Source organism: Somniosus microcephalus, chromosome 11, assembly GCF_052327205.1.
Source record: "Somniosus microcephalus isolate GS21.2 chromosome 11, FLI_Smic_1.0, whole genome shotgun sequence".
Classification (NCBI taxonomy): domain Eukaryota; kingdom Metazoa; phylum Chordata; class Chondrichthyes; order Squaliformes; family Somniosidae; genus Somniosus; species Somniosus microcephalus.
The window spans coordinates 186676708-186701777 of NC_140997.1; the positions used below are offsets into that span (position 1 = coordinate 186676708).

Sequence of the window (25070 nt, forward strand, 5' to 3'; positions counted from 1 at the left end):
TGAACACTGAGGACCAGACTGAGACTGAACACTGAGGACCAGACTGAGACTGAACACTGAGGACCAGACTGAGACTGGACACTGAGGACCAGACTGAGACTGGACACTGAGGACCAGACTGAGACTGAGGACCAGACTGAGACTGAACACCGAGGACCAGACTGAGACTGAGACTGAGGACCAGACTGAGACTGAGGACCAGACTGAGACCGAGGACCAGACTGAGACTGAGACTGAGGACCAGACTGAGACTGAGGACCAGACTGAGACTGAGGACCAGACTGAGACTGAGGACCAGACTGAGACTGAGGACCAGACTGAGACTGAACACTGAGGACCAGACTGAGACTGAGACTGAGGACCAGACTGAGACTGAGGACCAGACTGAGACTGAACACTGAGGACCAGACTGAGACTGAACACCGAGGACCAGACTGAGACTCAGCAATCTAAGAACCAGATTGAGACTGATCAAACTGTGGAAATTACAAATTTCACCAATCCAGTAGCATTTGTACATGGTCTGTCTATGGAAGTTATTAAACATTCAAAATACAGTTTAATTTCGTCAGATAATATTTTGAAATGCAGATTTGTAAGGATTGATATTTTGGACATTGCTGAAAAGTTACATAAACAGATTTTATGTACTTAAGATTTTGTTTGTTAGAAAGCTACACAGATCTGTGGAATAGATTCTGTATTTTTATAAGATAAACTTAGTTTGCAAACACTTTGTTCTAAAACTTACATCCCATTTATTTGCTACATTTGGAATTATATCAAATGGATATGCAGCAGGATCAGCATTAATGATTACTGGACCACCAACTAACTTATCGCCTGCAGGCACATCAACTGTGATTGTGGTGATTAGATGATGGGCTTTTGCATCTTCTTGAAGGTCGCGATTCAGTGGGTTCACACCAGAGATAGTTGGTGCACTAAGAATACCTGGATGAATGAAACAGGTGTGCAAGTCAAGTTTCAAAGTGGATACAGTATCTTTACATAGGATTACATCGGCTATACGACACAGAAACAGGCCATTTGGCCCAACCAGTCCATGCCGGCATTTATGCTCCACTTGAGCCTCCTCCCATCTTTCCTCATCTAAATCTATCAGCATAACCCTCTGTTCCCTTTTCCCTCATATGTTTATCTAATCGCCCCTTAAATGCATCTATACCATTCGCTTCAACCACTCCCTGTGGTAGCGAGTTCCATATTCTCACCACTCTCTGGGTAAAGAAGTTTCTTCTGAATTCCCTATTTGATTTCTTGGTGATTATCTTATATTGATGGTCTCTAGTTTTGCTCTTCCCCACAAGTGGAAACACTTTCTCTGTATCTACTCTATCAAAACCTTTTGTGAGTTTAAAGACCTCTATTAGGTCACCCCTCAGCCTTCTCATTTCAAGAGAAAAGAGACCCAGCCTGGCTTCAAGACAGAAAGCAGAGAGTAGGGGTAAAGGGTAGCTATTCACAGTGGCAGAAGGTGATGTTCCACAAGGACCAGTGCTTGGACCACTGTTTTTCACAATTTATATTAACGATTTAGACCTTGGAATCAAAAACACAATTTCTAAATTTGCGGATGACGCCAAATTGAGGTATACCCTCGTATTTCTGGTATCATCCTTGTAAATCTTCTCTGCACCCTCTCCAGTACCTCCACATGCTTTTTATAATATGGTGACCAGAACTGCACGCAATACTCCAAGTGTGGCCTAACCAAGGTTCGATACAAGTTTAGCATAACATCACTACTTTTCAATTCTATCCCTCTAGAAATAAACCCTAGTGCTTGGTTTGCGTTTTTAATGGCCTTGTTAACCTGTGTCGATACTTTTAGTGATTTGTGTATTTGTACTCCTAGATCCCTTTGTTCCTCTACCCCATTTATATTCTTATTATCCAAGTAATATGTGACCCCCCTATTTTTCTTATCAAAATGTAATACCTCACATTTATCTGTGTTGAATTTCATTTGCCTATTATATGCCCATTCTGCGAGTTTATTAATGTCTTCTTGTAACTTGTTGCAGTCCTCCTCAGTATTGGCTTTCCCCCTTAATTTGGCATCATCCGCAAATTTAGAAATTGTGTTTTTGATTCCAAGGTCTAAATCGTTAATATAAATTGTGAAAAACAGTGGTCCCAGCACTGGTCCTTGTGGAACATCACTTCCCACCTTCTGCCACTGTGAATAGCTACCCTTTACCCCTACTCTCTGCTTTCTGTCTTGAAGCCAGCTAGCTATCCATTCTGCTACTTGTCCCCGGACTCCGCATTCCCTGACCTTGTTCATCAGTCTATTATGGGGTATCTTATCGAAGGCCTTTTGAAAATCTAGATAAATTACATCTACTGCATTACCCTTGTCTACTCTCTCTGTTAACTCTTCAAAAAATTCAATTAGGTTGGTCAAGCAAGACTTTCCCTTTTAAAATCCATGCTGACTATTTATTATTATATTTTTTGTTTCTAGATGTTCTTCTATTTTGTCCTTTAGTAGGGATTGCATTATTTTTCCTATCACCAATGTTAAGCTGACTGGCCTATAGTTCCCTGGACATGTTCTATCTCCCTTCTTAAATATCGGTATTACATTAGCTATCCTCCAGTCCTCTGGCACTACACCTTTTTCTAATGAATTACTAAATATGTGTAGTAATGCCTCTGCTATTTCTTTCCTAGATTGTTTTAAAATGCTCGGATGTAATCCGTCCGGACCAGGGGTTTTATCCCCTTTGAGTTTCATTAGTTTATTTAGTATATCTCCTCGTTTTATTTTAAGTGCAGTTAACTAATTACTAATCTCATCATCCGATGTCATCTCCACCTGTTCTATCTCCCTGGTAAATACTGAAGCAAAGTAATTATTTAATGGCCCAGAAATTCGGGTCGGGGGCTTCCCGTGGGTGCAAGCCCCAGACCTGCACTTACCTTGCGCGCCGGCAGTTGAGCTGTAGGGCGCCATGGAATTCCGATCCGGGGCCTGGTCGAGCTGCCGGCACGCAGTGCTTGCGTATCCCAGGGGCGCAGTTAGTTCGAAGCGTCCCCTGGGATCACGTGGGCCATGGGTAGCCAATCGGAGCAGGGAATGCTCCATTCATAAGTCTTGACAGGAAGTGCTGTCAAGACTTATAAATACTACGGCCCCAAAATAGCACTAAACCTTCAAATAAATTTTTTTAAAACATCACATTTTTTAAATATACTATAAATTACATGAAATAACTATTTTAAACAATAATTTAAATTTTTGAAAAAAATAATTTTATACTCTAATGGGGCTAAAAATAAACTTACCTTGCTTTAAAGTATTTTAAAATAATAAACCTGTGGAAAAAATGTTTTAATTTTAATTATTTCACCACTTACCTTGTAGAAAGCAGGCCTTACACCTGCTTTTTACATTTCTAAATTCAGCAGACTTACCCTTACGGAAAAACCTGTAAAAAAAAAACCTAAGTTCGATGCGCAACCTCTCCCGCGCACGCATTCGACCTCTGAACCTCTGCTTTCAGAGGAATGGAAGTGCCGGTTTCCCGCGCATGCGAGTGCATGCAGGAAACTGGCACTTCCATTGGGCCTACGGGTGAGTACCCCGTGCGTACTCACCCGTGGAGACCCGAATTTCTGGGCCAATATATCTCTGCCATTTCTCTATTGGGGTCTATGGTATTATCCTCTCCATCCCTTAGTGCCCCAATTACCATCCCGACCTTCCATTTTTTATTTTTTTTGAAAGGTTTCTTTAAAATTTTATTTCTTATTGAAATGGACAAATTTCACACTGCACAAAATTAAAATTAGTTTTCCAAGCCCTTAATATTAGTTTAGCAGAAAATACGCTGTTAAAACTCCAGTACACCTAATCCCTTTGGGTCTAACATTTAGTGGAGAATTTAACAGCGCACTTACTGCGGAAGAGCCAAAGTTTTCGTCAGTTTCCCTGATTTGGGAAGAGGAGTGCCGGGCTGAGCGACTGCGGCCGGCACCCCGAAGAAAAAAGGGGAAGGGCGCAGGTGCTGGCAGTCAGCCAAAAAATATGGCCGCCTGACACCTGCCCTTTAAGTAGTGCCGCCGCGGCTGCAAAAACACCACCATGACCCTGTCAGACATATCGGCCGCAATTTTACTAATGGAGGCGGGTTGGGTGCGGGTCAGGTGGTCAGCAGGTCCTGCTCCCGTCTCCGCTGTCAGGTGGGATAAATTTGCGATTTTGCCCTAATTGGGCAATTGATTCCCTGCGTGTGCGCTCCCCTAGCCCAATTAGTCTTTTGGGTCTGAAACTCACCTCTGCTGACATCATTTATCCAGCTGCTTTTAAGGGCTCCAAGCAGCCTTGGTTCATTTTCTACCTCTGTATTTCCAGAGTGAATACTTTGCTAATTGTTTGATACTCCTGAAATGTCTAGCTCAAGGCCCAAGGCCTCACCTCGCTTCGATGATGCCTGCTTCCATGCTCTATTGGAGGGAGCCAGAGCTCAAAAGAAGGTGCTCTTTCCTTCCTCTGGGAGGAAAAAATCTCCCCAGCAGACCAAAGCTGCAACTGGCACAGGAGGTAAGCTCCAGATCGTTGTGCAGCAGAACCTGGCTGCAGTGCCAAAAGAGGTTCAATGACCTTGTCCGCACAGGAAAAGTGAATATAGCATCACTTTTACCCTCATTCTGCTCCCCATCTCCTCTCAGCTTCAGCACTCTGCATTGTCAACCTACTCCTACACATCCCACTTTACCCTTACAGCCCTTGCACCCTTAACCATCCCTCCCTCTCTATGTACACAATCACTTCACTATTCGATTATGCTGCCCTCACACTCGCTCTCACTGCTATGCAATGACAACAACTAACAACACACAGGGAGGGCCCTTGGTCTTGGGACCTCACTCTAACTTTGTCTCCTTCTAAGCAGCTATGCTATGGATTCTCTACACTCACTCCATCATTCTCACTCAAACTCCACTTGTGTCCCCCATTGCAGGAAAAGAGAGCCCATAATAAGAGGGAAAGGGCGAAGACAGGAGGCAGGCCACCCTCAATAGCCCATCTCACCAGCGCTGAGGAGGCGGCCCTAGAGATCGTTGGAGCCGAGGAGGATCTGGAAGTGGGTGACAGACAGACGGGCGCACCAGAGCAAGCTGGTGACAGAATAGTTTTGCATCTCTCTCATTTACATTGCATGAGTGACTGATATGGCTTCTGATGCTCATACAGATTAACTTATGATCATCTGCACAAGTCCATGTGCATACTATGTTAATATTACATGTCTAACTCATGCCTTTACTCCCCCACAGGACCATCAACAGCTCCCCTCCCCATTGTCCAGGAGGAAGAGCCAGAGCCAGAAGACTCTTCAGAGGAACCTGCAACCTCTGAGGGTGCAGTGCAGCAGAATTAAGTGCACCCAGCACCAGTGCAGATACGCACACCTAAGTGGGACCTTCGGGAGATAGAGTAATGTTGTCACCTGGTGTATCACAGCTCACAAGTGAGCATCAGCAGATGGTGCAGACAGGGACAGCAGTGGAGAGTCCTTGTTGGAGGCCGTAGGGCACTCCCTGCTCTGCTCAGCTGCATGTGGACCCTGTGCCTCCGGGTCCATCCAGAAAGAGAGCGGTGCTGGAACTCCAGGAACAGGTGCAGGAGTCTCTGGCAGGTTTTGTCTCCAGGGTTACTCCGAGTGTGGAGAGGATGGAGGAGTCCAACTCTAACATGAGCAGTGCCTTTGTGGAGGCAATGGTGCATGAATGCACCACCACGAAAAGGATGGCAACCTCCGTGGAAATGATGGCTACCTCCGTGGTAAGGATGGCTACTTCTCTAGAAAGGTTGGCTACGGTAGAGGAGAGGATGGCTATAGCCATGGAGGAAATGAGTCGCCAGAGTCTGGAAAATGTGGTGAATGTTCAGAATAGACTGACATCTCTAGAGGAGCGATGGACAGCTATTGAGCAGAGAAACCAAAGCTTCATGGAAGTCCTTTTGAGTAGGACTGCCAGTGCAGATATAGGTCCCCTTGGAACCCCCTGATATGCAGCAAGGTGCTGTCAAGCCACTTGCTAGTACTGAAATGGGGCTGACCCATGAGAGGGATGTTGATGGCAGGCAACAAGGAAGTGGGGGCACCTCTCCAAGCGCTCACACTCCCATGCCACTGAGTAGCCCTCGGTCAGAGCCCCACCAGAGTCCTCACCCAACTGAGATGAGCGTCTCAGCACCTGCACAGCCGCAGGAGGAGCAGACTGTTAGTGAGCTCTCACAGGCTCGCAAACCCAGAGGATGCCTACCAAAGGTGTCGAAGCAGGAGCAGCATGAGAGTGAGCAAGGTGCCTCCACATCTGCTGCAGCCACAGGGGAAGCACCACGTAGAAGCATGCGTAAGAGGAAGATAAAGCACAATTAGTCACAAGAGTAGTCACTTGGGTGTTCTGTTCTGTTGTCTTTTGTTTTATTTAATATTTGACATTGTCATCCTTTTGTGAATGGATTAAACAGAAGCAATGGCAAACAGTTGAAGTTCTGGCCTATGTGATCTCGGAAATGAAAGTTCCACATTGAGGGCTCAGGGCGACTTGCACTTGTAATGATGGTGGTGAGAGTGATAGGAACCCACAGGTTCTTGTCCATTGTGTATGGTGTGTTAAGAAGGTGCCAGCCCCATTTGTTTGATTCGTCTACTTAAGCGAATCTGGCAAATATTAGTGCATCCCTTGCATCACGGGCAGCAATGTGCTCACGTGCTGCTGCAGCTGGCTGATCCGCCTCCGCAAGGTCTTCTTCTTCCTCCTCCTCCTCCTCCTCCTCATCTGAGGAGGCTATGTGATGAGCCACTTGTACCTCAGGCAGCTGCAAGCCATGATGCTGTGCCATGTTGTGAAGTGCACAGCAGACCACGACGATTCTGGAGACCCTGGCTGCTGAATACTGTAGGGCTCCACCTGATCTGTCAAGGCATCTGAATCGCATCTTCAGCAAGCCGATGGTTTGCTCGATAATGGATCTGGTGAAAATGTGGCTGGCATTGTAGCGTTCCTCAGCTTCGTTCGATGGCCTCCTCAACAGCGTCATCAGCCACGTTTTCAGGGGATAGTCCTTGTCTCCAAGTAGCCATCCGGAAAGTTGGTTTGGCAGATTGAAGAGCGGAGGCACACTAGACTGGCGCAGTAGTCATGACAACTGCCAGGGTACTTCACGCAAACATGCAAAATGTCCTTCCTGTGGTTACACACTAGCTGCACATTGAGGGAGTGGAAGCCCTTGCGGTTGACAAAAAGAGTTGGGTTGTGATGGGGTGCCGTAAAGGCCACATGTGTGCCGTCTATGATGCCCTGCACCCTTGGCAAGCCTGGAGAAGTGTATGTAATTGTGTGCCTTTGTAAAGAGGGCATCGGTAACTTGCGTGAAGCAAGTATGTGCAGCCGACTGGGAGATGCTGCTGATGTCTGCTGATGATCCCTGGAAGGACCCTGAAGCAAAAAAATTGAGGGCGGTGGTGACTTTGACAGCCACTGGTAAGGGGTGTCCACCCGCTCCTCTGGGCTCCAGGTGTTGGTGCAGCATTGCCCAGATGTCACCGACTACCCCCGGGGGCACTAATGAGAGGCACAAATCAACCCAATTTTTCCCCTATATGTTTTAATGGGGCTAAAAATAAACTTACATTATTGGACAGGGTTTTTAATGTATAAATGAGTGATAACATTTTTTTTTTCTATTTTTTTAAACTATTATGCTGGTAAAAGCAGGCCTTACGCCTGCTTTTACCAGGCATAAGAATTTCACAGGCATTCAGCGGGTGTAAGTTGGACAAATAGCGCAACTCTCCACCCGCAGAGGGTCTTCTCCCGGGGATGCGGAGGATCTGTCTTCGCAAGTCTCGGGTTTTAGCGCATGCGCACCTCGTATGCACCCACAGGGGTCGCAAAATACGGCCCAATATCTTTTGAATTATTACATGAACTTATTATTACAGTAAACAATTAATATGTAGTTTTCACCAGGAGAACTATTAAAATGTATTGCTAAAATTATTACATACCAGCATCTAGAGTAAAACAAAAAGAATCAAGTTATCAAAACCATTCATAACTTGTAGGATATTACTGTCTTTTTCTGTTGTTTGTAATATCATCAGCAAAGGCACTTTAATATCTTTATAAGACTTAGACATTTTAAAACAAGTATTGGTAATATGAGTATGATAATCCATATATAATGTTAAATTTGTTCACTTAAAAAATGGGTGAAATATTTAACCTTAATTAATTATAAACACTAACCTGATAATGATTTGAATAAAAAGAAGACAGATAAAGTTTTCCACATTTTCTGGAAAATAAGTTCTGTGGTATGACTTTCGATCGTGAAGTGTTTAGCTTCTTTCCTAAGAGTAAGCAAGGCTGATTCTTTTGTTTGGAACTCAAAGGTTGAGTCGTCTCCAGGTGTCCAACACAAACATTGGCCGGTTACACCCTTGACGGTATTTGTAGGAAGCAGGTATTGAGTACAAGTAGTATTTCAACCTCAGACTCATCATAGCTGCCTTGTTTGAGTTTAGCCTAAACATAATTAATTCAGTATGTTAAAAAATGATATTCAAAACAGCAGCATTGTCTATATTTCCAGCTGTATTCTAATACCTAATTAGATGCTCCACACATTTGCCACAGCTTTTTCCAATCCACTTTAAGACCAAAATGACAAGTCAACTGTGTACAGAAAGGATCACATGTAGAAGGAAACTTTTTGAATTATTAGGTTTGTCTGAAAAGCGTGACTATCAATGTAAAATATTTTAAAGAGATTTCTTTAAGAATAATTGGCACAGCAGGCCTTAATAGAGAAGTAGAATTTCAACAATGTTTTAATGGTGTGCCATATTATTAAATACTGTGATAAAAATAACATTTTTGTTCTGTTAGGCTTGTATTTCATACATATATTAAGTATTAAAAATGGTGGGTGAGTCACGACAATCCATTTCAAAATGCACTGAAAGCACCTATGTTAATTTGGTCCTATTGTAAAGCCCATTATAAAAGTTTCCACATTTACGTGAAATCTCTGTTATGCTTGTCGATGTGAAAGAGGTTTCCAATATTAAGGGGTTAAGAAAATCAGTGCTTGTTCAGAAATGGAGTTATCTTAACAGTGCAGATAGGCATCTCTCTGTTTTAAAAAAAAGTTGTGGCCTCTTCAAATATGAAATTTAGAATGTTTTCACGATTTGAAAAATTATTAAAAGCAATAAAATCAGGACCTGTATAGTTTTTAAAATATGGGAACCTCTTCAAAAGTTAGAAAGATCAGGGCCGCCTCATTCTTTGAAGAATTATAAAATAATTTTTTTCAAAATTAGGATTTCCCCTCCCCCCCACTCACCCTGCTGAAGTACTATCCTACTTCCCCTTCCACTGAGGTAGTTTCTCCCCCTCCCCTTCCCCCTCTCATCCCATGCATCTCTGTCGCCTTCCCTTCCTTTCCTCTTCTCCCTTCCTCTTTCCCCTCACCTGTACCTCTCCTCCTCACCCCTTTCTCCTGTTCCTCTAGCCATGCTTGAACTGATGACAGAATTTGATCTTGACTACCCAGGTGCAATGCCATAGAAGGAGGTATAGTTATGCCTTTAGAAGACCAAAGTGAACTGCAAAGGGATATTGATAAGATGGGGGCCGAGATTTTGCGCCTGGAGGCAGGATGGTGGCGTGTCCGCTGTTCGGCGGGTTCCGGACCTGCTCAGGGTTCCTGCCGCCTTGCAGTTGAAATTTAACGTTGATTACTCTTGTTAAGGCCGACGTGTGGGTTCTCCAAGATAATTGCTGGGTGCGGGTCAGTTGCTTGCGTCTGATGAAGCGATGTTGGACTGATTATTTAAAGGGGCCATGTCCCCTCTGCAGATTCATTTCCATTTTGTTCCCTGAAGTGCTGGCTGCTGCAGGTATGGCAGCGCAAAAAACTAAGGCTGCTCCCCGCTTCGATGAAGACTCCCTCCATGCTCTTGTGGAGGGAGTAAGAGGACGTAAGGAGGTCCTCTTCCATGGAGACGGATGGAGGAGGCCTCCTCAGCATGCCAAGGCAGCTTGGCTGCAAATTGCTTAGGAGGTCATTTTGAGGTCGGTCTGCATACGCACCTGGGTGCAAGAGGTTTAATGATCTGTTGTGATCAGCAAAAGTGAGTATAACATCACATTTACCTTCCATCTGCCTCCCATGTCTTCTCATTTCCTTCACTCTGCATTGGCAACCTTCCCCTGCACAGCCCAGCTCACTCTAACATCTCTTGCACCCTCACCCATCCCTCTCTTTCTCTGTACAGAATCACGTCACCATCTTACTATGCACCACTCACACACTTATGCAATTTCAACAACTAACAACGCACAAGGAGGGAACTTGGTTTGTGCACCTCACTCCTTCAAAGTCTCCCTCTAAACATCTATGTCATTCATTCTTTACCCACGCTCCATCAATCTATCTCAAACTCCACTTGTGTCCCTCATTACAGGAGAAGAGAGCCCACAATAAAAGGGAGAGGGGAAGTGTAATGTATGTACCTTTAAGGGGGGAACTACTTTCTACAGCTCATGTATACTGTAGTACCGGCAGTGACCACACCTGTATATAACGCTGAGTAGTAATCTGTTGTTTCAGTTGCAGTTTGAACCACGTTGAGTAAACACCTGTTGTACCGTTCTCTGCAGTCCTTTTCTTATTATTACACGGACGTAACAGTGGCGACGAGCAAGTTCGAACCTACCTGCAACTCTGCATCACCTCCCAGGGATTCGCTCCTGGAGAACAGTGGAAGAAGGTCGAGTTCAGAAGCACGGGCGTCGACCACGGGCAACCGCCCAGTCATCCAGCGGAGATTTGAGCATCGCAGGGGAGGCTGTCGAGAGCCAGGCTTGGCTTTCCAGTCACGGTGGTCCAGCGAAACGGGCTGGCAACAGGTACTGCGCAGACACTTCCCGGACAGCGACGGGCTAGAGCCCGACCGAGCGGCACAGAAAAAGGCCGAGCAGCGTCGACGGGGGAGAGAGAGAGGGCAGAGCGCGCAGGGCGCAGCCGGTGTTCAGGACCGAGCGGCGTCAACGGGGGAGAGAGACGAGAGAGAGCAGAGCGCAGACGGTGTTCAAGGGCCGAGCAGCGTCAACGGGGGAGAGAGGCGAGAGAGAGCAGAGCGCAGCCGGTGGTCAAGGGCCGAGCAGCGTCAACGGGGGAGAGAGGTGCGCAGGAAAATGCGAGGCACTGCCATTGCCACGAGGACCACAGAGAGCGGCATTGGCAGCAGTGCAGGAGCAGCGCACGAAACCCACAGGGCGTCGCCATTTGCCACGAGGACCGCCGAGAGCGGCGTTGGCAGCAGCGCGGGAGACGCCATTTTAAGCCGCAGCGGGGAAGAAAGGGAAGCGCGGGAGACGCCATTTTAAGCCAGTCTAACCACACCCAAAAATGCCGAAGAGTGGCAGTATCACAGCGTTCGACAATGAAGTCAAAGATTGGACGACATATGTCGAACACATAGAAGTATACTGCAAGGCGAATGAAGTGCCAGATGACAAGAAAGCGCTGGTATTGTTGAATTCGATGGGTGCAAAAACATATGGCTTACTACGAAACCTAGTAACCCCAGAGAAGCCAGTAGAAAAGGATTTTGAAAACATAGTGTCAATCCTACAGGACCACTTAAACCCCACACCGCTGCTGATAGCAGAAAGATTTAAGTTTCACAAAAGGAACCACCATAAAGATGAAAGTAATGCTGAGTATTTAACAGAACTGCGCAAGCTATCGAAACACTGCCAGTTTGGAACGGGACTAGCAGATACTTTAAGGGACAAGTTTGTGTGTGGGCTTCAAAGTGAAGGAACCCAGAAACGGCTTCTATCAGAAAAGGATCTTACGCTGGACAAGGCTTTCAGCATTACAGTATCACACGAAGCAGCAGCACGGGGCGCTGCAGAGATACAACGGAGACCACAAGAATATGGCACAAATGAAATGTCATAGGGAACAGTGAAGTGCTATCGCTGCGGCAGAACAACACATGACCATAATGATTGCTGGTTCAAGGACAAAGTGTGCAGACAGTATGGAAAAGTAGGACACATAGCAAGAGTCTGCAGGTCGGGAAAGAAAACCAGCAGCAAGAAATCTCCACAGGAGAAGTACAAGAAGGTACATAAAGTGATGGAGAGTAGTTCAGACGAACAGAAGATTGATACAGACTCCGGAAGCAAGGAGCTGGGTTGTCTGAAACTACATAATGTGATCAAAACGGAGGATCACCAAACTATCTGGGTCACGCTCAAGATAGCAGGAGTCCAAGTGAAAATGGAATTGGACACAGGATCAGCCCTAACAGTCATAAACCGAAGGGACTACAAGCGGCTATTCTCACATATACCCTTGAGAGATACAAAGATTGTCTTGAAGACGTACACGGGGCAAAAAGTCTACCCCAAAGGAAAAATAAGGGTGAACGTTATATATAACGGCAAGGAAACACCAAAAATGGACCTATATGTATTGCCAGATGGAGGACCACTACTACCAGGACGTGAATGGATCTGGAAGATACAGCTAGATTGGCATTCCATACAAGCACTGACTGTAGATGCCAAAAAGGATGACGACGTCACACCTGGACGACTGTCAAAAATGCTAACTGACGCACAAGAAGTGTTCCAGCAGGGACTCGGAACACTAAAAGGCATAACAGCGACGATCAAAATAGAGGAAAATGCAAGCCCAAAGTTTTTTAAGGCCAGACCGGTACCTTATGCGATCCGCCCAGCCGTTGAAGCAGAGCTGGAAGGTTTGGAACGTTCATGAGTACTGTCCAAAGTGGACTGGAGCGAGTGGGCTACACCCATCGTTCCTGTAATGAAGAGGTCGTTGAGTAATATGCCTGGGGAACCAAAGAAGGTTCGCATCTGTGGGGACTTTAAGGTGACAGTGAACCCAGTCCTTCACACTGTACAATATCTGCTTCTGCGGATTGAAGATATTTTCGCCTCGTTATCTGGAGGGAAACGCTTCACTAAGATTGATCTGGCCCAGGCGTACCTGCAAATGGAGGTAGAAGAAGCCTCGAAACAGTACCTCACGATCAACACTCATAAAGGTCTCTACCAATACAACCGGCTGGTGTTCGGGGTAGCATCAGCTCCGGCTATTTGGCAAAGGGCAATGGAACAAGTCCTGCAAGGGATTCCAGGGACCCAGTGTTATTTGGACGACATCCTGGTCACGGGCGAAAATGACAGTGATCACACCGCCAACCTGGAGCAGGTGCTCACTAGATTGAAGGAATATGGGCTCCGAGCTATTCGCCACAAATGCGAGTTTTTCCAGAAGCAGATCTCGTATTGTGGCCACATTATTGATAAAGAGGGGTTACATAAGTCCCCTGAAAAGATTGAGGCAGTAGTCAAGGCTCCAGCACCGGAAAATGTGTCACAACTGAGGTTGTTCCTCGGGCTGGTGAACTACTACCATAAGTTCTTGCTGAATTTGTCTACCGTACTATACCCACTGAACACCCTACTGCAAACGGGGGTACCATGGAAGTGGAGTGACGAATGTAAACGAGCTTTCCAGAAGAGCAAAGCATTGATCACATCAAAAGAGGTGTTGGCTCATTTCAACCCAGCAGTACCAATTCGGTTGGCGTGTGATGCATCACCCTATGGCATTGGAGCGGTGCTGTCGCACAAATCCCCGGCCAAGTTAAGGGAGAGAGTGCTCAGTGAGCTTCATGAAGGTCATCTGGGAGGGTTGAAAATGAAAAGCCTTGCTAGGGCTTGTGTGGCGGCCGGGGATAAATCAGCAAATCGAGGACCTGACAAAGAGCTGTTCAGGATGCCAGAAGGTCCAAAATGCACCACCACATGCCCCTCTACACCCATGGGAGTGGCCCTCCTCTCCATGGCAACGGGTGCATATTGATTTTGCTGGTCCATTCATGGACTCAATGTTCTTAATAGCAGTGGATGCGCACTCGAAATGGCCTGAGGTGATCAAAATGTCCTCCACCACCACGGAGAAAACTATTGCAGTCCTACGGACCATATTTGCCAGGAACGGCTTGCCAGAGCAGATTTGCTCTGATAACGGACCACAGTTTGTGTCCGAAGAGTTTCGGAAATTTATGAGAAGGAATGGGGTAAGGCATTATACATCCACCCCATATCATCCAGCCACAAATGGATTGGCTGAGAGGTTCGTACAAACCTTTAAAAAGGCGATAAAGGCCATGTGCGACGATGAAATTCCACTACAGCATAAGGTGGACAATTTCCTATTAGCCTCCAGAAATGCGACACATGCAGTTACCAACCAGACCCCGGCCATGATGTTCTTTAACCGAAGGTTGAGATCTCGTCTGGATTTGCTCAGACCCAATGTGCGAAGAAATGTTGAGGATAAACAATTCCAGCACATCAACGAGAAGCCGACAAGGAGCTTCAATGTAGGACAACCAGTCTTGGCCCGTGACTACCGAACAGAGAAATGGCAACCCGGAACGATATGCACAAGGCAGGGGCCATTAATGTACACAGTGGATGTCAGGGAGAACATTGTGAGACGCCACGTCGATCAGGTCTTAGCGTCACAGGAACGAGTCAACCCCATGTCTCGAGTACCTGGGGATGAACCCGACATACCGGTAGCATCTACCTCAGAACCAGTAGCAGTGGAAACTGATGAACTAACCGACAAAAAGGGGCCAGAATCGCCTCCGCACCAAGAACAAGAACCTCAGGAAAGGCGCTATCCAGAAAGGATCAGGAAGCCGCCCCAAAGACTGAATCTATAAATGGACTATTTTTGTTTAATGTGCATGTTAAAGTGTTAATTGTTATTTGAATATTATGGGTACTGCTAATCTAAAAGGGGAGGAATTGTAGTGTATGTCCCTTTAAGAGAGAACTACTTTTACAGCTCCTGTATACTGTAGTACCGGCTGTGACCACACCTGTATATAAGCCTTGAGCATGCCTCTGTACCCCCAGTCTTGAGACTACCCTACTCCAGTAAACACCTGTTGATTGTTAAGTTACAGCATCCGTGTAGTTATTTGAAAACATCATACTCTCAGAATCACGGATCTAACACTAAGCATCTGCACAATGCGATGTGTCTGCAACATACATTTCACTTGTCTAACTCATGCCTTTACTCCCCCACAGGACCATCGAGAGCCTCACTCCCCACTGTTCAGGAGGAAGAGCAGGAGGAGTCCTCAGAGGAACCACCAGCCTCTGAGGGAGCAGCATCACCAGCATTCAGCGCAACCAGCACCAGCACAGAGACGCACACCTCGGTGGGTTTTTTGCGAGATAGAGTAGTGTTGTCACCTGGTGTATCACAGCTCACAAGTGAGCAGGAGCAGATGTTGGAGACAGGTACAGCTGTGGAGAGTCCTCATCGGAGGTGCAGGGCGGTCCCAGCTCTGCTCAGCTGCATGTAGACGCTGAGCCTCTGGGGCCATCCAGAAAGAGAGTGTTGCTGGAGCTTCAGGAACAAGTGCAGGAGGCTCTGAGTGGGTTTGCTTCCACGGTAACTGCGAGTGTGCAGAGAATGGAGGAGTCAATCTTAAACATTAGCAATGCTGTGGTGAACGCTATGGGCAATCTAGATGCCACCATGGAAAGGATGGCAACCTCCATGGAGGACCTAACTCACCAGACACAAGCCAACATGGAGGCTCTTCTAGATAGATGGGCAGCTATGGAGGACAGAAGACTATCTATCATGGAGAGGAACCAGAGGCACATGGACGTCCCGGTTATGAGGACTGTCAGTACAGAGGCTGGTCCACATGGCCCCACTGATGTGCAGCAAGGTGCTCTCCAGCAACTTGCTAGCAGTGACGTGCAGGTGACCCAAGAGAGGGACGGTGGTGTTCGAGCATAAGGAAGTGGGGTCTCCTCTCCAAGGGCTCATACTCCCTTGCCAATGCCGACCCCTCGGTCAGAACCCCACCTGCCTGAGCCAACAGAGATGGCCGAGCCTGCCCCTGCACAGCCACAGGAGGAGCAGACTTTGGCGGGGCCCTCGAAGGCTCCCAAAACCAGAGGACGGCCGCCAAACGCTTCTAAGCAGGAGCAGCAGGGAAGTGAGCAGGCTACCTCCACATATGCAGGGGTCTCACAACGTAGAAGCATGCGTAAGAGGAAGATATCACGTTAATAATCACAAGGGCTCTCACTTGGGTGTTACGATAGATTTATTTGTAAAGTTTCTGTTCTTTGCCAATATTGTAATAAATTTATGTACAATGAAGGTTTGGCATCGTTGCTATATGTGTGATGACAATTTGAAGTGGCACAGTTTAGGGTAAGTGCGCCTTTAAAATTCAACAATGCATGTTACAGTGGATCTACAATGCACAACACATACTTGCAGCCTAAACACAGAATATGTCCCCCAAATTATTCAATCACCAACCTCACAGATTTCTAAATGACCAGATTTGAGCGTGCAGCTGTGAAGTCTGCAGCTCGCTGGTGTTCATGCCACACTTACCTGGCGTGTTGTCGGAACGTCGTGACACCCGACCCAGAAGCTGGAAAATCTAAAAACCCCGTGAAAATAACTCTAAAGTACCACTTAATAGGCAGTTAAGTGCCTTTAATCCCTTTCCCGCCGCTTGGTGTCATATCCGTTTGCAAGTCGGAGACCCGGCACTCGGGAAAGATGCGTGGAGGTGAGGTCACAGCGGGTTCGGAACCCGCCGTCAATCATTGCGAATTTAACCGCTGACCCGCCTCCAATCCCGCCCTCTGAGCACTGGCAAAATTCCGGCCGGGGAAAGGGCTAAAAAGTGGCAGGTGGAATTCGATGTCAGTGAGTATGAGGTGATACATTTTGGCAAAAAAAATAACAGCAATAATTATACACTGAATGGAAGTAGGCTTGGTCCTGTGGAACAGCCGAGGGATTTGAGGTAGTGGTTCACAGGGCATTAAAGGCAGTACATAGAAACATAGAAGATAGGAGCAGGAGTAGGCCATTCGAGCCTGCTCCGCCATTCAACGAGATCATGGCTGATCATCCAAACCCTAGCACCCGGTCCGTACACCGACAGCCATCCCACCCAAGCCCTATCCCCGTAACCCCACGTATTTAATCCCCCCTAACACTAAGGACCAATTTTTATCATGGCCAATCAACCTAACCCGCACATCTTTGGACTGTGGGAGGAAACCGGAGCACCCGGAGGAAACCCACGCAAACACGGGGAGAATGTGCAAACTCCACACAGACAGTCACCCGAGGCCGGATTTGAACCCGGGTCCCTGGCGCTGTGAGGCAACAGTGCTAACCACTATGCCACCATGCTGCCCTTAGATTGATAAGGCCATCAAAAAGGCTAATGCAATTCTAGGTTTCATCACATGAGGTATAAAATATAAAAGCCCAGAGGTAATGATGAGCCTGTATAATACCTTAGCTAGGGTACTGTATGCAGTATTGGGTTCCACACTACAGGGAGGATATTGAGTCTTTAGAGAGGTACAATGCAGACTCACTTGGATGCTGCGTGGTATAAAGAAATACAAATATGAAGAAAGAATTGAAAATTTGGAGTTATTTTTCATTAGAACAACATAGATTATGAGGTGATATGATAGAAGTGTTTACAATTATGAAAGGATGGGATAGAGTTGTTTGAAGCAGACTGTTCCCAATGGTTGAGGGTCTAGAACAAGAGGCCACAGGTACAGGATTAAATGGAGTAGATTTTTCAGCCCAAGCGGACTTCGTCCGGCTATCCAAAGTCCGCTCGGGGTGAAAATCTACTCCTTGTTCTCTTTGAAAAGAGACTTTGAGTTGACCTAATTGAAGATTTCAAGATTCTGAAGGGATTGTCAAGGTTCATGCAGTCAAATTATTCATTCATTAATGCAGAAATAAAGATGGACCAAGGCACTGCCTGACACCACCAAGGCTGAAAAGATAAAAGAGATGAGATAAATAAGGAAATAGTGGAGTTAAATCTAAGGTTAGGCTTCAAAAAGAGGAGGAATAGAGATAGACACTGAAACTCTGAGCTAGGTAATGGGTTATATCGTTTACTCTGAGCTAGGTAATGGGTTATATCGTTTACTCTGAGCTAGGTAATGGGTTATATCGTTTACTCTGAGCTAGGTAATGGGTTATATCGTTTACTCTGAGCTAGGTAATGGGTTATATCGTTTACTCTGAGCTAGGTAATGGGTTATAACGTTTACTCTGAGCTAGGTAATGGGTTATATCGTTTACTCTGAGCTAGGTAATGGGTTATATCGTTTACTCTGAGCTAGGTAATGGGTTATATCGTTTACTCTGAGCTAGGTAATGGGTTATATCGTTTTGAGTTTCTGCTAAAGAGATTGCATGAATTTTAGAAAGGAAAAAGAAAGTGTAGGATGGCATATATCAAGCTTAGAAGGAACATAAAGGGTAAGTTAAGAGGAGCATTGACTATAGTAGTTTTGATAAAATAAAACAGTAATACAGGGAATATTAAGCTAGCCTTGAACTTCAAGTGAAATGAACTCGCATCAGCTCAGTATTATGTTGCACACTGCATAGTATTTCTATAAACTCCTTTGATCGCCACTAGAAGTTGCTGCAGTGGTTTAAATAGAGTCAGCAAATCTGTAGTGAAAATTACTTTGTCAGAAGTTGATCATGCGGTGTCAGGCTCCAGTTGACTTGGTAAATTTCAAATACAGGCGCTGTCTCAGAAGAGCTACCCATATGCTGTAAGAACACCTCTGACAAATGGAAATTGCTTGACATCAATCATTCATATCCCTGCTCAGAAAAGCTCTCGATGTTAGAGCAGAATTATATTCTTCTTTTCCTCCACACTGGTTACGTGTTAAAGTAGCATGTATATTATTACAGCCTATTGTAAAATAAGAATAAGAATAATTACTATACTAAGTGCAGATATAATTTCAGTTGTCTTCCCAGTTTAACAGGGTCATGTATTGACGTTCATATATTGACGCACATATAGCACTAAAGTTCAACAACCAGTCACATGAAAACAGGTTGAAATCGAAAAGATTTACTTAAATAATTAGATGGTTATCATGTTGTTTTCTTAAATCAATCCGAATCAGTGTGAAATATGAGCCCTTATGTCTATAGAATCATCTAAATTGAACACATGCTACATCATTACAAAAGGAAGCTTGGGCTGTGGAAAGATTATATCAGTCATTGATATTTAAATAAGATTAGTAGTGCAATATTTTAATGCATTAAAACATGATACTTTAATCCATAAAGTATTTATGATATATTTAATTCAATATAAAAAAATTAAAGGTATTAGATGATTCTTCTTTATTTCATGTATTTTTCTGCTGGTAGAAACTGAATAGAAAGAAAGACTTGCATTTATATAACTTCTTATTACCTCAAGGCACTTCACTTCACTGGGTGGGAATGTAAGTTGTGAGGAGGATGCAAGGAGGCCTCAAGGGGATATCGACAGGCTAAGTGAGTGGGCAAGAACATGGCAAATGGAATATAATGTGGAGAAATGTGACGTTATCCACTTTGGTAGGAAAAATAGAAAAGCAGAGTATTTTTTAAATGGTGAGAGATTGGGAACTGTTGGTGTTCAGAGGGACCTGGGTGTCCTTGAACACGAATCACTGAAAGTTAACATGCAGGTACAGCAAGCAATTTGGAAAGCAAATGGTATGTTGGCCTTTATTACAAGAGGATTTGAGTATAAGAGTAAAGACGTCTTACTGCAATTATATAGGGCCCTGGTGAGATCACACCTGAAGTATTGGGTACAGTTTTGGTCTCCTTACCTAAGGAAGGATATACTTGCCATAGAGGGAGTGCAACGAAGGTTCACCAGACTGGTTCCTGGGATGGGGGGATTGTCCTATGAGAACAGATTGAGTAGACTAGGCCTATATTCTCTAGAGTTTAGAAAAATGAGAGGTGATCTCATTGAAACATACAAAATTCTTACAGGGCTTGACAGGGTAGATGCAGGGAGGATTTTTCCCCTGGCTGGGGAGTCTAGAACCCGGAGTCACAGTCTCAGAATGAGGGGTCGGCCATTTAGGAAGAAGAAGAAGAAGACTTGTATTTATATAGCGCCTTTCACGGCCACTGGACGTCTCAAAGCGCTTTACAGTCAATGAAGTACTTTTGAAGTGTAGTCACTGTTGTAATGTGGGAAACGCGGCAGCCAATTTGCGCACAGCAAGGTCCCACAAACAGCAATGTAATAATGACCAGATAATCTGTTTTTGTTATGTTTTTGTTGAGGGATAAATATTGGCCAGGAGATAACTCCCCTGCTCTTCTTCGAAATAGTGCCATGGGTTCTTTTATGTCCACCTGAGAGAGCAGATGGGACCTTGGTTTAACGTCTCATCCGAAAGACGGCTCCTCCGACAGTGCAGCACTCCCTCAGCACTGCACTGGAGTGTCAGTCTAGCTTTGTGTGCTACAAGTCCTTGGAGTGGGACTTGAACCCACAACCTTCTGACTCAGAGGTGAGTAGTGCTACCAACTGAGCCACAGCTGACTGAGATGAGGAGAAATTTCTTCACTCAGAGGGTGGTGAATCTTTGGAATTCTCTACCCCAGAGGGCTGTGGAGGCTCAGTCATTGAGTATATTCAAGACAGAGACTGATATATTTTTGAATATTAAGGGAATCAAGGGATATGGGGATAGTTCAGGAAAGTGGAGATGAGGTAGAAGATCAGACATGATCTTATTACATAGAAGCATAGAAACATAGAAACATAGAAGATAGGAGCAGGAGTAGGCCATTCGGCCCTTCGAGCCTGCTCCGCCATTCAACGAGATCATGGCTGATCATCCAAACCCTAACACCCGGTCCCTACACCGACAGCCATCCCACCCAAGCCCTATCCCCGTAACCCCGTGACCCCACGTATTTAATCCCCCCTAACACTAAGGGCCAATTTTTATCATGGCCAATCAACCTAACCCGCACATCTTTGGACTGTGGGAGGAAACCGGAGCACCCGGAGGAAACCCACGCAAACACGGGGAGAATGTGCAAACTCCACACAGTCACCCGAGGCCGGATTTGAACCCGGGTCCCTGGCGCTGTGAGGCAACAGTGCTAACCACTATGCCACCGTGCTGCCCGTATTGAATAGCGGAGCAAGCTCGAAGGGCAAAATTGACTACTCATGCTCTTATTCTTATGTTCTTACGTGCAAGAAACTTTGAACTGCAGTGACTATTGTAAACAGGCCAATGTTAATAGTCATTTTATGTACAGGAAGATCCCATAAACAGTCATAGAGTCATAGGCCCCGATTTTCTGCCAGCCGTCGGGCGACTTTTCATGCGGCCGGGGGCCGAAAATCACCCAAAAAGCAGGTCGCAACCCCCCCGCCTGATTCCCCGCCCCATCCGACTTTCGGACCGCCGTTTCTCCGCGACCTGATTCAGTCCCACCCGCCGCTGGCGGGACTGGCCGTCGGAACACTAATTACCAATTATTTCCATGTTTAAGCCGATTTTCAGGGGCCGTTGCGATTTTGTGGGGTTCCCCACGCTAAACACGCCTGCGGGGAACCCCGCTGATAAAACCTGGTGTGAAGCTTGCCGGCTTGTTTGCTGTCAGCTGCAGGTCATTCGGGAAAGCTGCGATTTAAAGGGACAGCATTTGTTTGGTGAAGGACCTTGTTGCTGCAGGCTTGGGGCTACTTTTTCAAGGCTTAGGCACAGCTGTGGAAGGTTGGAGCCTCACACACTTCTCCAATGTGATCTCCTGGGAAGCCCCTCTCGCCACCCTCACTCAGCACTTCCTCAGCGGAGGCATCTTCGAGAAGCATGGGACGCCTTTTTTTCCTTCCCTTCTTGCCATTAGAGGATCTCCAGCAGCAGAGGTGGCAGCAGCAGAACCAGGAACAGCAGGATGAGCACCAGGCTGCTGCTCACTCACCTGAAGCTGCACAGGCCACAAGGGGCCAGTGCTTGGAAGTGGCTTGAGAGCACCTTGCTGCGTTTTAGGGGGCCATGGTGAACCGTTTCTGCACTGGCAGTCCTACTCAGAAGGACTTTCATGAAGGTCTGGTTTCTCTGTTCAATAGATGGCCAACGCTGCTCAAGAGATGTCATTCTCTTATGAGCACTCACCATGTTTTCCGTACCCTGGCGAGTTATCTCCTCCATGGAGGTTGCCAACCTTTCCATGGTGATGCGTTCATGCGCCAATGACTCCACAAAGGCTCTGCTCATGGTCGCTATGGACTCCTCCATTCGCTCCACATTCGCAGCGACCCTGGAGACAAAACCTGCCAGAGACTCCTGCATCTGTGCATGGAGATCCATCACCTCTTCTCTTACGGATGGACCCAGAGGCAGAGGGTCGACATGCAGCGGAGCTGAGCTGAGCTGGCAGAGTCCTGCGCCCTCCGACGAGGACTCTCCACTGCTGTCCCTCTCTCCAGAATCTGCTGAGGCTCACTTGTGAGCTGTGATAGAAACATAGAAGATAGGAGCAGGAGTAGGCCATTCGGCCCTTCGAGCCTGCTCCGCCATTCAACGAGATCATGGCTGATCATCCAAACCCTAGCACCCGGTCCCTACACCAACAGCCATCCCACCCAAGCCCCATCCCCGTAACCCTGTAACCCCACGTATTTAATCCCCCCTAACACTAAGGGCCAATTTTTTTATCATGGCCAATCAACCTAACCCACACATCTTTGGACTGTGGGAGGAAACCGGAGCACCCGGAGAAAACCCATGCAAACACGGGGAGAATGTGCAAACTCCACACAGACAGTCACCCGAGGCCGGATTTGAACCCGGGTCCCTGGCGCTGTGAGGCAACAGTGCTAACCACTATGCCACCGATACACCAGGTGACAACACTACTCTATGTCCCGAAGGTCCCCCCGAAGAGTGTCTGCGCTGGTGCTGGGTGCGCTTACTTCTGCTGACGCTGTGCCCTCAGAGGTTGGAGCTTCCTCTGAGGAGTCTGGCTGCACAGCCTCTTCCTCCTCCACAGTGGGGACGGGGGCTCTGGATGGTCCTGTGGGGGAGTAGAGGAAGGAGTTAGAGATGTGATGCTAAGGTGACATGCACATTCGAGTTGACATCTGCTGACACCTGCATCCATGCAGCCTTGGTCTCAGTGGGAGGCCTCTTCCTGCCTGACCTAGGGAAGAGGACCTCCCTGTGGGCCCTAACCCCATCCAATAATGCATGCAGTGAAGCTTCGTCGAATTTGGAGGCAGCTCGGGGTCTGGCACTGGCCACAGCTGCTGCAGGCTCCTCTGCCATCCTGTATGGTTCGTTTGGAAGCCAACAGAGGAAGCAATGCTTGCTGTGGACCTTGAAAGCACCACGAATGATGACATCATACTGTGAGGCTTTCTGACTAGAAATGGACAATTAGCAAGGCTGCCCACATGCTGGAAATTAATTGGCCACTTGAGGGAAAATTGCGTGGAGCTGGCTGACACATTTTTTTGTGTGTCAGAACCCCACATTCGGGGGAATCCGACCATTTCCCACACAAGCCACAAAATCGGGCCCATAGAGTCATAACGGCACAGAAGGAGGCCATTTGGCCCGTTGAGTCCGTGCAGGCTCTCTGTAGAGCAATCCAGTCAGTCCCATTCCCCCGCTCTCTCCCTGTAGCCCTGCAAGTTTATTTCCCTCAAGTGCCTATTCAGTCTCCCCTTGAAAACATGTGCTTCCACCACTTCTCTCGACAGCGAGTTCCAGGTCCTCACCACTTGCTGTGTAAAAAAGTTTGTCCTCACGTTCCCCCTGTATCTCTTGCCCAAAACCTTAAATCTGTGTCCCCTAGTCCTTGTACCATCAACTAGTGGGAACAGCCTTTCCCTGTCTAGCCTATCCAAACCTGTCATAATCTTGTACACCTCTCTCAAATCACACCGCAACCTCCTTTGCTCTAATGAAAACAAATCCAGCTTCTCCAACCTGTCCTTGTAGCTAAGATCCCCCATCCCCGGAACCATTCTGGTAAATCTCCTCTGTACCCTCTCAAGTGCCTTCACATCCTTCCTAAAGTGTGGTGACCAGAACTGGACGCAATACTCCAGTTGTGGCCTAACCAGCACTTTATAAAGGTTCAGCATAACTTCTCTACTTTTGTACTCAATATCTCTATTTATGAAGCCCAAGATCCCATATGCTTTGCGAACCATTCTCTCAATATGTCCTGCCACCTTCAGGGACCTATGCACATTAACTCCCAGGTCCCTCTGTCCCTGCACACTCTTTAAAACTGTGCCATTAAGTGTATACAGGTAGACTACCCTTTATCCGAACTTCCGAAAACCGAAACCCTCTAAAAACCGAAGGTTTTTTCGTTCAGCGTAAGTCCAGCGTAAGTCGTGCGCACGACCCCCCGCGGACCCCCCCGCGGACCCCCGCCGGCCCCGACCCCCGCCGACCCCCCTGCCGACCCCCCCGCGGACCCCCGCCGGCCCCGACCCCCGCCGACCCCGACCGTAAGTCGGGGCCGGCGGGGGTCCGCGGGGGGGTCGGCGGGGGTCGGGGCCAGCGGGGGTCCGCAGGGGGGTCCGCGGGGGGGTCGGCGGGGGTCGGGGCCGGCGGGGGTCCGCGGGGGGGTCGGCGGGGGTCGGGGCCGGCGGGGGTCCACGGGGGGGTCGGCGGGGGGTCGCGCGCACGACGTACGCTGCGCGTCAGCGTAAGTCGTGCGCACGACCCCCCGCCGACCCCCCCGCGGACCCCCGCCGACCCACCTTCCGAAATCCGAAATTCTCCGAAAACCGAAACACGGCTGGTCCCGAGGTTTTCGGATAAAGGATAGTCTACCTGTATTGCCTCTCGCTGTTCCTACTGCCAAAATGCATCACCTCACACTTCTCTGTAATAAATTCCATCTGCCACTTGTCTGCCCATTCTGCTAGCCTTTCTATGTCCTGTTGCAGTCGATTGGCATCACCCTCACTGTTTGCCACACCCCCAAGTTTGGTTTCATCGGCAAATTTAGAAATTCTACTCTGTATTCCAATATCCAGGTCATTTATATATAT

General features: G+C 47.1%; 1 protein-coding gene and 1 long non-coding RNA gene across 2 annotated transcripts in view; both read right to left on the minus strand.

The window, feature by feature from the left end:
• LOC147111047 (cadherin-related family member 3-like) overlaps positions 1–8427 on the minus strand; it is a 147823-nt gene extending 139396 nt beyond the window's left edge. The window contains exons 1-2 of the mRNA XM_086001503.1: positions 8296–8427; positions 752–954 (exon numbers count right to left, since the gene is read on the minus strand). Coding sequence (XP_085857629.1) covers positions 752–954; positions 8296–8341 — 249 coding nt within the window. The 5' untranslated portion in view covers positions 8342–8427. The remainder of the gene's footprint in view (positions 1–751; positions 955–8295) is intronic.
• Positions 8428–8431: 4 nt separating this feature from the next.
• LOC147111048 (uncharacterized) lies at positions 8432–17612 on the minus strand. The gene is made up of 3 exons (XR_015080031.1): positions 17473–17612; positions 15379–15584; positions 8432–8574 (listed from the first exon to the last, which is right to left on the minus strand). It is a non-coding gene; the product is annotated as an uncharacterized LOC147111048 (long non-coding RNA).
• Between the last annotated feature and the right edge of the window lie 7458 nt (positions 17613–25070).